The sequence below is a fragment of the Oryctolagus cuniculus genome, chromosome 7 (genome assembly GCF_051225735.1).
Source record: "Oryctolagus cuniculus isolate XC-2025 breed Fujian yellow rabbit chromosome 7, ASM5122573v1, whole genome shotgun sequence".
Lineage (NCBI taxonomy): Eukaryota > Metazoa > Chordata > Mammalia > Lagomorpha > Leporidae > Oryctolagus > Oryctolagus cuniculus.
In genome coordinates, this window is record NC_142873.1 from 74,245,423 (window position 1) to 74,258,250 (window position 12,828).

Below are 12,828 nucleotides of genomic sequence, written 5' to 3' on the forward strand. Positions count from 1 at the left end.
GAGAGGTTAAATGACTTGCCCAAGGTCACACAGCTGGGATGGAGCAAAGCAAAGATTTGGATCCAAAGTCTAGCTCTAGACTCTCGTCCCTTGAGTACTGTCCTCTGCTGTCTGTCGTGACTCCCCAACTCCTCTCCCTAACAAATTAGAAACAAATACGTATGTCTGCAAAGCATAATGTTCAAACATACTTGCGGTAACCTGCAGCCATGGCACATCACAGCCAGTGCACAACTCCTGGATCAAGCAGGCAGTGATATCCAGGTGGTAAACGCTGTGATTTGTTCTATAGGCATTCATAGAAAGGACAGAACTGGGAAGCAATCATGAGGAAAATAACTTGGATTCTTGGTCAGTCTTAACCACAGAATCTAAAAGACTAATGGAACTGCTAGGGATGGCAGCTGGAGGGTCAGCAGGGGCTGTGCCAGTGTTACGTGGTGACGAGTGGTTCCTTGAGCGCCTGGAGTCCTCGCTGGCCTACAAGCTTTGCTGCTTCTCCTGGCCCTGGGAATGAAGAATGGCCCCTGAGGTCCTCAGTCCTGCTCTGAGGAATGATCTGGAGCCCTGGGCGCAGCCTGGCGGCTTCCAGTCAGTCTCCTCTTTCTCTTTGCCACTTGTTGATTTCCTTGTCATAATGACACACCATTCACCGTGTGTGTGTTGCCATACCTTGGAGCTCCTGATGCGTGAAGGAAACAGAACGAAGGAGATTCTGACAGGGAAGGATGTAATCAAAAACAGTGCAGGAAGGGTGAGGGGAGAGAGAAGGGGATGGAAGAAGAAATAGAGACCTGGCCCCCAGCCCTAGGTGTAAAATTTTTCCTTCTGTAGGATGAACCAGGACCTGCTGAACACGCTCCTGATTGAGTCCGTAGGGTCACCTGCGCCACAGAGAAGACACCAGGCAAGGCCTCCTGGAGGAGTCGTTTCATCTCCTTGCTGAGGAGAGCTGCAGTGACAGTGTGCACATTTGGCCCAACTACATGAGAAATGTGCTTTATTCCCAGGCAGCATATAACACAGACTTGGGAGGCTGCCAAGACTTATAAAGTCCCCCAAATGCTTCCCACTTCTGTTGATCCATATGAGAATGAGTTTTCGTTCTCTTTATGAAGCCAAGAATGTATCTCTAATGTCTTTGAATTTCTGGGTAGGAAAATGAATGGTTTAGGGGCACTAGTGATGTTTTCATCTCTTCTTCCTGCTGCTTCTCGTAAGAGATGGACTACATCTCATAAGACTGGCACTACAGTGCTGGCAGGAGACCAGTCAGCCTGATCGAGTGGTTTATTTTTTCAATTGAATTGTGAAGGGAAGGAGGAAAGTACTCAGATAAAACTGTAAGACCATATTAGATACCATGGAGCATAAAGGCGATGGCATAGGAAGAAAAATAGTAGAGAACTTGCCCAGCAATTCTCAGAAGATCCTAGAGAAACAGGCTGGGGGCAACATTAATAGTCTCAATTATCTGTACACCACCAAATGGTGGATGAAAAATTTTCCAACTGAACTTTAAAAACTGAACAGAATATGGTAAAAAAAAAAAATCTCTGAAGTCTCAAAAGTCTCAAGATTTGTTGAGAGATGGCTCCCGACCGGAATATGGCAATGGAAAGGCATATCTGGTGTGGAATAAATAGGTCTAATCAAAGGGCTGGAGAGGAGCAGTATATGTCAAAAAGATATACACACGCGTGGCAATCCACAAACCCGAGGGTGAGGCATGGAGGAAGCAGCTGCCGGGGAGCGAAGTGAAAGAAGAACAGAAACATTATCCTGGGACTACATCAGAGACCTAGCAACCCGATGGTTAATATGGGCAGGCAAGATAGAGTCGCGACGAAAGCCTTCACAGACTTCAGATGAAAATCCCACTCCACTAAAAGCAAAACATCAGAAAAATTATTGAATTGCCTTGTTGGAAATTTAATCCCTCAAAAGAGAGGACTTGCCACCTTGGCTTATATCTGACTCTACAAAAGTCTGTTTCAGGAAAAATGGCAATGAAAGGAATCTGAAAAGAAAGTAGCCCTCCCATGCTCACTGAAAATTCACTGGGCCAAAGGAAGGAAGTCTGAGCTCAGATATACCAGTGCATCATCTTGAATAAATTTAATTCCAAGAAGTGCAGATATAACAGTATCTGTTATTTCGTAGTCAGCAACTCTAATCAGAAGATGGACCAAGCAGATTGAGAAGCTGTCCAATGGAATTGTTATGACAGGATCACTAAGATTCCCAAGGCATAAGAAAAAGATTCTGTGTAGACACCCCCATTGTTCAAGGGTCATACGAGAGAAGCCACTGCATTACTGATAATGGACAGAAAAGAGTGCGGTCAACATTTAAGTTTGGGTCAGAAATGCCAAAGATTCAAATGACCTGAGTTTGGAGAAAATATTAGGAAAAATGGAATGTTTTCTTGCCTATTAAAAGTAAAGAGATAGAAAAATACACCCACTACTCCAAGCAGATGGTAGACTTTAGTTAAATTACAGTTAGAGAGAAGAACTGTTTCCACTTCTGTTACCTTTCCAGCAACTCCATAGAGAATGCTTTTAGAACTGACAGGGTAAGGAAAAAGTATTTGAGGGTGAAAGCCTAAGATGGGCAAGGATATCATAAAAATGCACTTAACTCCATTAAATGAATTTAAATCAAAGTGTTCTGCCAGAATTTACTCTTTTAAAGTCTACCCTGCACAGAAAGAATGCAGTGATGAGAGATGCAACTCTGTACTGTACAAGCCTTCGTCCCAGCCAGCCCTCTCCAATCTGTCTCTCTCACCTACCCTCTCATACCACATCTAGTCCCACTTTCTTACTTGGTTCTATCCTAACTCTTGTAAACCTCTCCGGCCAGTCTATTTCTACGTTTTCTGGATCATACTTTCTGCCCTCCCATCTCAGCATGTTCAAGCTGAATCCTCAATTATCAGAATTCTACTGAATTTAAACTCAGGATATCCTTTTATATTAATTAGCTTCCTGTATGCCTTCTGGTTCAAAGGACATTCCAAGGGATATAAAAATAAATTGCATGCTATATTTTTTAAAGTGTTGTTGTATGGGATCACTGTACCATACTACTTAGTCATAAATGGCACATGAGACATTGGATCTTTATAAAAGGAAAGTGATAGGGGTATTGGGGGTAACTAGAAAGATTGAGACCTAACCCCAGTGGAACTCTACAAAGATTATTAAGCTTTTGATTCGGTAACATTTGTAAGCAAGAAGTTATTGGAAATCAGCATAAATTCAGTGAGAGCAAAACAAATTGTCTCATTTCCTATCTGATAGGTTTAATAGACAAGACATAAACATTGTGTAAAAAGCTAAGGACATGGAACATCAATAGTGGTACATATAAGGAAGTAGTTAAGTAATTAAACAGCTATGCCCAAATAACTTAAATGTTGAATCCCTTTAGGTTAAAAGTCTTGGTGACAACCCATAGAATACTGTCCTTGGTCCTGGACTTGAAGGGCACTTATTTACAAGAATTGTTGTAAGTTTGCTAATCAAATATGAAGAAGCTAGAAAAACAGTTAGCATGCCCAATAACAATCACAATTGCAAAATACTTCCATCAGTTATAAAATAGACTCAAACTAATAACTTCATATTAATCATAATAAAATTAAGCATGAAACATCAGGGATGGGGTCAGGAGCCTCATTGTCTGGCCATAATTTATGTCAGACAGGAATATTGACTGGTCTATCTTTTAAAAAAGTCTTTTGATTATCCTAAACAAAGAATTGACAAATCCTGTAGTACTTCATAACAATTTTTTGAGAATACTTATATTAAAATCAAGTGTATCATCTATAATTTAAAAGATTTACCATCACTTTCTATACAGACACACAGGCACACACCACATCAACACATAAACATTGCCACTAATCAGGGATAGCTACAACAGATTGCATGACCTTGGTATATCCACACCCTGCATGGAATAATGAATGAAGGTTCCCTAAGCTTCACAGATGTGTGTCCAAGAGGGACTAAACTAGCCATATGTGCTTTACTGATTATATGCATCTTTCAGCAAACACTGAATTCCAGGCTATATACTCTAGGGTATTCATAAGCTAGCATAACTACCTGCAGGCTTTGGGTTTTAAACAAATGTCCACGTTTCCAGTCAACTAGAATTATAACTTATTCTATCTGATACTCTTTCCCAAAATGATTTAAAATAGTTGTCATTTCTTTATCCTCTTCCAGATCAAAAACAAATACAATTTTCTTAAAGAGCTATGATGAATGAGGAGTGAATTTTTAGAACCATGTGGTAATAACTTCTAGAAGTTGAAAGCGCTGTTTTTATTTGGCTTCACATTAAACAATGATGTTTTTAAATGACAACAGCAAATCTCTAATGTAGAGCAAAAGGCACATTTAATGTATATGGAATATGGACTTGTCTCATACAAAAAAGTTTCTTAGGCATATATATTGTTTCCTTTGAAGAAGCTGTATAAGCTTGAGGACTGCCCAGGGAATTTCCCACTTATTCAAATTTTGAATATTTACTGGTTATTTCAGTCATCATGATCTGAGTCAATGAAGCAACTGTTTGGACTGACTTATTTATTACATTGACAAAACTGTTTTCTATAACATATAAATGGCTCTTTTCAGCCAGATAGTGACCTCATACATTTACTGTCTTAAAATACCATTAGAAAATATTAAACATATCCATATAATTTGTGTATGATTATTTTATATTTAAAATACTTATAAAAATATTTAGTATTATTATTATCCCATCTATATGCCTACTATGATACTGTGTTTTAATATATAGAAATACAAAAGATACATTTGTTCCAACAAAAATTTGGGTGTTCATTAATGATCTGCAGGAATAAAACACAACACATGAGACATAAAGGTGAATAAAGTCTACTGAGACACCATATATAGAAACCTAAATGTAGGGGCCAACACTGTGGTGTAACAGGTTAGGCTGCTTCCTACAATGCTGGCATCTCATATGGGTGCCGGTTCGAATCCTAGCTACTCCACTTCTGATCTAGCTCTCTGCTAATGCACCTGGGATACAACATTTCATAAGATGGCAACATTGCATAGGGTATAGTGGGAAAGGAAGACTATAAGGATAGAACTTATCAAACAGATCTTTATAACTTCATTACAGACAATGAGAAATTGAGTTATAATGATTAATATGATAGTACATATGCAAAGAGGATTCTAAAGATAATGTAAATTCAGAACTCAGAGACTTGGCAGCAGATGAGATATGGAGCAGGGATAAATTGGAAACATAACTCTGCAATTTGAAGCCTCCATGATTGGGAATCCCAATGCTATTCACAAAACTGAGGAAATACAAAGGAAGATCCAGCCTTGTGTTGTTTTGATAAGTTTAATAAGTGATGAATTTGCAGTTCCAATTTCTAGTGACAAGACTCATCCTGCAGTTGATATATGGAGATCTTGAGTTTGTCAGAATAATTCAGAATGAAGATATTGATGTGGACATCAAGTGTCCACATACAAACAGACTGCAGTATACTTGAAATTATAACTTCAACACATTGAAAAGAAAACAGGGAAGACAGTATTTGAAGTTTTCTATCATCTTACTGCTGGAGAGATACACAAATGAACTGTATAAATAATGTAAACTTTTTCTCAGTTTGAAAGCTCATGGTAATGAGGATATTGTCATTTAGAGCTCAAGTAGAAAAAAAAAGTAAAGAAAGGTAACCAAGGTCAAAAAAGAAAGAGCAGAAAATAAAATACCAAAGAGAATATGGAAAGATGGCTTTAAGTAAGAGACCTCCTTGAACATGGACCTTGAATTCAAACAAAAAATCTTCATTTTAAAAGTTAGAAACAAAAGCCGAAAATCTTAACAGCATACTCATTTGACAAACATTGGTACATTCTTCTGTTTTGCATTATGAAACAAAGTGTTTCTTATTGTTGATGAAGCATTCTCTGTGCTTCACATATTAAGTACACTTCCAATTAATATGAACAAAGCGGTGTGTAACTGCGTGAAAGATCTTCAGTGGTGAATGAAGAAAAGTCTAGTTCTGAAAAGTAAAAGAGCATCTAATTTAACTATTGGATCAGCCTAATTAATTAATGTAAATTATATTTTTAAATAATGAAATGCATTCCTCACATACAACAGAGGAGAGTGCTACCAAAAGTACTTTTCTAAGTGAAAATCCAGAATCCAAATACATTGATATGAATGCATAGCACCGTAACTTTATTCTGCTCATTCCTGATGATGTAAAGTTTTCTACCTTAACTGCATTACCCTTTTCACATTACTTTACCTTTGGATCTTTCAAGGGCCAAAATTGAAAAAGGAAAATGTAACTGAAAGAGCTGTCATTTTTTTTCTTTATGTTCGCAGACACACTGTTTTAGATTACCCGGTAGAAAACCTATTGAACACAGTTAACTAGACCTTGTATTACTAAGCCAGGCATGCATGCTGCCCATCTTTCAGAGGGCAGAAATACTTAGGCTCTAATTATCAAAGCAATCTTATCCCTGAGAACTGTAATGCCGAAGTCTCTTACATTAACATAATGTGACATAATATAAAAACAGGGAAATTTGAACTGATACTGGTTATTATATAAAAATGTTTTAAAAAGAGCACTGTAAGTAGTTCACTGTCTATCTTCCAGGATGTAATTGGAAAAGCACTGCAGTACCTTGGAACATATGGTGAATTGAGCAACATAGAGCAAGTTGTGGCTATGATCGATGAAGAAATGTGTATCAACTGTGGGAAATGCTACATGACCTGTAATGACTCTGGCTACCAGGTAAAAACATTGCTGGAACTGGGATGCTGTAGCATATTTCTTCTGGCTTTTGTGAGAGACATTTTCTTCTGCTAAGTGGGCAGATCCCGCCATATGCACCAAATATTGCTCATCCACATGGCCTTTCACTCTGTCCTTTCACCCTTATAGCATAGGCTATTTTTTTTTTCTTAAAGGAAAGTCAGGACCCATACTAACTATGCCACTGTTCAATGCACAAGGTCATTTTAATATCATTTCATCACCCATAAAATTGGAGAGAGAAATACAGCTGAAAAGGGAAATTTACACAAAATTATGGACATTAGGACAGCATTATGCTTTAATACACAGGGAAGGACAAAGACCTACCATTTAATGCCATTACCCTGAAATGACCTGATTCCTTCTGCCAAAACGAGAATTCTCTTCCATTCTGTATCGATTGGCCTCTACTACCGGAAGGAAGAAAAGGCATTTTCCCATCAGCTAGGGTTAGTCCCAGGAATTAGTGTGTATCTGGAAAAGAAAAGCCAAGGAAATGCATTCCTTCCTTCCCCTCAGAAAAGCCCAATCATGAGCAAAACACAAAATTGGGGACTTGACTCCCTGAAGGCTGGCTGTGCGCTTGGAAATATATTCTATGATTTTCTCTTTTACTTTTGATTTGCCTTTTCATTTACTCCTATGTACTTATCTATAATCTGTTGTTTTAAATAGAATTTGAAATAACTGTAACCTGAAATTAGCTGAATTTTAGAAACCAGTGAAGAAATGATAATAACACTGTAAGCATGTTTTTCTCTTTTATATTAAAAGGTTTAATTATTATTTATTTATTCATTTACTTATTTATTTGAAAGGCAGAGTTACAGAGAGAGAGAGAGAGAAATCTTCCATCTTCTGGTTCACTCCCCAGATGGCTGCAACATGCAGGCCTGGGCTGGGCCAAGGCCAGGAACTTCATCCTGGTCTCCCACATAGGTGGCACAGGCCCGAACACTTGGGACATCGTCCCCTGCTTTTCCAAGACAACTTGCAGGGAGCTGGAGCAGAAGTGGAACAGCCGGGACACAAACTGGCAGACAGATGCCAGTAACGCAGGCAGCGGCTTAATGGAACAAACCACCAACACAAGCCCCAAAACATTCTTTTCTTAAAGGCCTGAGACTGTGAAAATTACATTTAGGATACGGAGTTTGGAGAAAGCAATTGTAAAACTTCCTGCAAACTGCTAAAACATGTGAAATTACTAAAAACTGTAAAATAATATATTTTCATTAGAAATTTCAGGCTTTAAAGAAGTATAATAAGGTAAAAAACTATTGCTTTAAGAAATGATTAATAGAAATTTCAAAGTAAATATTAAAATACCTCATCTTTAAAAGGCAAACTTTATTCACCTTATTCATCCTAGAAAAAGGTCACTTGTTATTCATGATGGCATTTTGTATTTTGTTATTTTAAATTTTTCTTTTTTTTTTTTTTTCTTATTTGAAAGGCAGAATGAGGCAGACAGACACCTTCCATTCCTTGCTCATTCCCTAAATGCTCACAATAGACAGGGATTGTCCAAGTGGAAGCCAGGAGCCAGGAATTCCATTTGGATCACCTATTTGAATGGCGACAGTCCAAATACTTGAGCCATTCCTTGCTGCCTCTTGTGGTGCACATTAGCAGGAAGCAGAATCAAGATTTGAACCTGGTGGTGGAGGTGCTCGGCCTCAGGTACTCTGAAGTGGGCCGTACATCCCGAGCAGCATCTTAACCCTTGTGCCAATTGTCAGGCACATATTTTAACTTTCAAAAATCTCTTCCTCCTTGTGGCAAACTTTGTGGATCTTAGGTTAAAGTGCTACCTGGGATGCCTACATCCCATATGTAGTGCCAGGGATTAATTACCACTACCACTTCTGTTATAGCTTCGTGCTAATGGGCATCCTGGGAGGTAGCAGGTGAAGGCTTTAGTACTTGAGTTCCTGCCACCCACATGAGAAACCCCAGTGGAGTTCCAGGATCCTGGCTTCAGGCTAATCCATCCCTGGTAGTTGTGGGCACATAGGAGTCAACCAACAGATAGAAGATCTCTTCTCTCTCTGTCTCTCTCTCTCTCTGTCTCTCTCTTTCTCTCTTTGCTTTTCAAACAAATAAACTTAAAAAAAAAAAACCTTCCTTCCTAATTTGACATTGGTTCTACATCAAATTTTTATCATTTGTCACTATCTTTACTGAAAGATGTCCTGTCTCTAGCAGTTGTTTAGAAGATGCAGATTATGTCACATTCAACTTTCATCTTTCCTTTAATTTACCAGAGATAGGTAACTCAAGGAGTCCTTTAACTATCCTAGCATCAGGAATCTAATCTCTGAAATGTTAGAACCTATGGCTCCCACCTTGGAATTCTTGATACTACTTCAAAAATTATAAGAGAAAAAAAGTCAGTTGTTCATTTAAAAATATTTAGAAAATCATTTGACCATCTCAAAAATGTAAAAAATAAAATCTTCAATTGAATGTAAAGTTTTGTATGTTTGCAAATTTTGAACATGTTGTAATGCTAAGTGAAAGCATGGTTTTTGTTTGTGCCTATTACTTCATTTAGTTTATGTTTATTTAAAAAGGAAGAGAAAGTTTTTTCTCATCCAAAGAGAAATCCAAAATGCTATACAATACAGCAAAAACTTGTTATAACTTTTTTAGACCTCTAGTTCTTGTTCAAATGCAATATGATTGTTTCCTTAAAGATCAGACTACCAATATAATATAAATCCCATAAAAATTTACTCTGATAAGATGATGTAAATGTTTATTTCTATAAAAAAGGAAAAAATATAGGTAACATGTTCTTCATTGGGATGAAGGACTTTTTTAAACAACAAAATAATAGTTCAATTCAAAATATTGAACCATATTATAGAACAAGTACGAAATAGGAAAATAAATCAGAATTGTGAAATTATTTAAGAATATAAGATTTCCAGACCTGGCCTCAAGGATCCACTGAGATGGCTATTTAACACTCCTCATGGTTTTCCTCAGCTCCTACCTGGTCACTGCAAACTAGTACATGGGCTGAGTAAAAGTCTATACTTATTCCAGAAGTGAGACCAGCAGACCAGGACCTGAATCCCTCTAGCCCCTAGTTGTCCCACTCATAGCTGCCCTGAAATCCTGTAGCTTCCACTGGACTTGCATGGTGTTTCTAGTGTTTAGGTGTTCCTCTTTAATAGGCAACTCATCTTTATAACTTTAAAAATAATTCTCAACCCTAAACTTCATACTGGGTATTTTTGTTGCTTATTCCGAATCTCGTATTAAAAAATAAGTTATTGAATTTATTTTTTATTGAGCAATATCAGAGCCACAGACCTTGCTCTAGTTCTCACAGGTTTGTAATGTCAGGGCCAGGTGTGCACAACAGAGGTTCTGGCTGTTGCACTCAGTGCTTTATCCCCGTGGGGACACAGGCTAGAATCATCTTGGAGATACTTGAAACCCAACTCTGAATCTTGAGCTAGTTTTTTTCCCACTGCTTTCTTCTAAAAACCACATGCGTTATTTGAAATGCCAACAGGTATGTCCATCGCTCCCTCTGACAATAATGCTTCTCCACTGTCAAGAACAAGGAATGTGAGGAGGGAAAGGAGGGAGTGTAAAAGCACCCAACATCTTCAGGTAGAAGATTCCTGGTAGGACTGGAAAGATCTGAGCTCTGGTCAGAACAAAGAAAGCTGCAGAGTTACTACTCTATGAAATATTCTGTGCATAATGAAGAAAAATACCTCTGTAGAATTTTAAACATTGTGGTTCTATTTAAAAGGATTTCTTCTCTCTTTGTTTCTCCTGCCGGCTCAACTGTCACCATAGTTGCATCACAGTGCTGGATGCAGCTGTCTCACAGTCCAGCTTCACTGCACTGGAGAACCATGTTGATGCTAAAATGGGGGCATTCTGGACCTTTGTGGCACTGACCTCAATGTTCTTTATTTCTGTTTGCAGGCTATACAGTTTGATCCAGAAACTCACCTGCCCACCGTCACTGACACTTGCACGGGCTGTACACTGTGTCTCAGTGTCTGTCCTATTATCGACTGCATCAAAATGGTTTCCAGGACAACAGCTTATGAGCCAAAGAGAGGCTTACCCTTAGCTCTGAATTCGGCGTGTTAAAGTGATTTGTGAAACAGTTACCATGAACTTTGTTGTCACCTACATATGCTCATCTTTTAAAATTATGATTGTTGTGTTCAGCTTTTTCCAAATTGAAAAAAAAATGATTTCTGACTAAATTTTTAAATAAAAAAAAATCTCATGCTAGTGACCATTCAATTAATGGTCATAGAATAGAATCATTCTTTTCTGAGGGTAGCTGTTAAATAACTGGGTAGCAGATAATTGGATGTTCACCATCAGTCATCTATTGTGAAAAATTAACTTTCCATGGCAATTAGTGTGACGATTTCCAAATTGCCCTTTGCTATGCTCCATCTTTGATTTCTAACTGTAAATGAAATTAAGTATTTTAGAACAAAGTACACTTTAACATGCAAGAAAATGTTTACAAGGAAACATTTTATAATTAAAAGTTGCCCTTTATTTCAATGTTGTTTCTTAGAGAGTATAATTAACTTCATAAAGTTCAACTGAAGAAAGTCAAATAATTACTCTGGCAGGAAAAGAAAACCAAAAAGACAGTTTGTAAGATTTTATTGAGTTTGCTTTGCTGAAGTAGTTTCTTTTTGTGCTGGACACAGAAAGCGATAATATTTACCAATTATATACTGTCCACCATGTAAGCCTAAGACAGTTGTCCAGACTCCTTTCCCATGGAGCAAAGCAATGTTCTGCTTTAAATATTTCAACGATGTTACCAACAAAATAAGATGTTAGAATGGAGCTCTGGTTAAAACAATTCTTTTGCTGCGTACTCTGCTTTTAATAGTAACCTTCGAGATTATAGCAGTTGATGTTGGAACAAAAGCCCAAATTATACAGCACTGAATCATATAATTCATTATTCAAGAATGAAAAATATAGTATTGGTAGTATCTATTAATTATACAAAAACAATTTATTCTATTTTATAGTTTGTTTAATTTTAAATGTAATAGAATAAAAAGAAATATATATTTGCTTTTAAAATTAAATAATATTTTTCTATTTTACTTTTTCATAATCGGTAAATAACATTTTAATATGAGTCTATGAAGGGTTTTCAAAAATTCATAGGGGTGTGTATTATGGAAAAATATGCATGGATTTCAAAAATTTTTCCCTTTAATTCTATTTTCCATAAACTTTTTGCTTTATTCTCATATAAGTAAATCAGAATGTAACAACCTGTCACATATTTCTATGACAAATGCAAGATCAAGAAAAATAAAACTTTAATTATGTACTTTTGGAAAATGAATATTTACCACAAAATGTGTATGATTAGATAGTCTCAAATAAAATTTCAAGAAGTATCTTAAGCATGGTCTTTTGCTGCCTCATTTACATATGCAACCCCATGTCAGCCACTTAGATTTTTAGGTGGAGCAGCTTTTGGTTGGTTCTACTATGAGTTCCAGCAGTATGTAAACATAATGCTGGTTCAGATCTAAAGAGGATGATGACAGTGTAGTTATTCAGATATTTCACTTCCTGTCCTTACTCAGTTTTATGTACTGAATTTGATTATACTCTGACAAAATGTATCTTTCTCCAGCAACAGTTTTCCTGCAGTGTCCCATGGGCAGACACAAAATGGAGATGGCATCCTGCCTACTTTGGATGGCCGTGCTCTCTATAGACACACACAGATATTATTCCACAGTCTCCGTAGACACACACAGAGATTATTATTATTATTCCTCTTTATAGTTGCACAATATTAGCAATTTATATAATGATTCCCTTTGCACTCTTCTCGATATGGGGTATTTTAACTTTTGGAGTTTGTAACACTTATCAAAGAACACCAGTTATCTAGAAAAGACATTTGCTAGGACACTTGCCATCAT

At 37.2% G+C, this 12,828-nt stretch overlaps 1 protein-coding gene across 2 annotated transcripts in view; it reads left to right on the forward strand.

Moving 5' to 3' along the window:
- Nucleotides 1–12,297, forward strand: part of DPYD (dihydropyrimidine dehydrogenase) — a 962,066-nt gene extending 949,769 nt beyond the window's left edge. For both annotated transcript variants that reach the window (XM_008264835.4, XM_089337035.1), the window contains exons 22-23: nucleotides 6,704–6,844; nucleotides 10,823–12,297. In XM_008264835.4, the coding sequence (XP_008263057.2) occupies nucleotides 6,704–6,844; nucleotides 10,823–10,993 (312 nt within the window). In that variant the 3' untranslated portion in view covers nucleotides 10,994–12,297. The remainder of the gene's footprint in view (nucleotides 1–6,703; nucleotides 6,845–10,822) is intronic.
- Nucleotides 12,298–12,828: the final 531 nt, after the last annotated feature.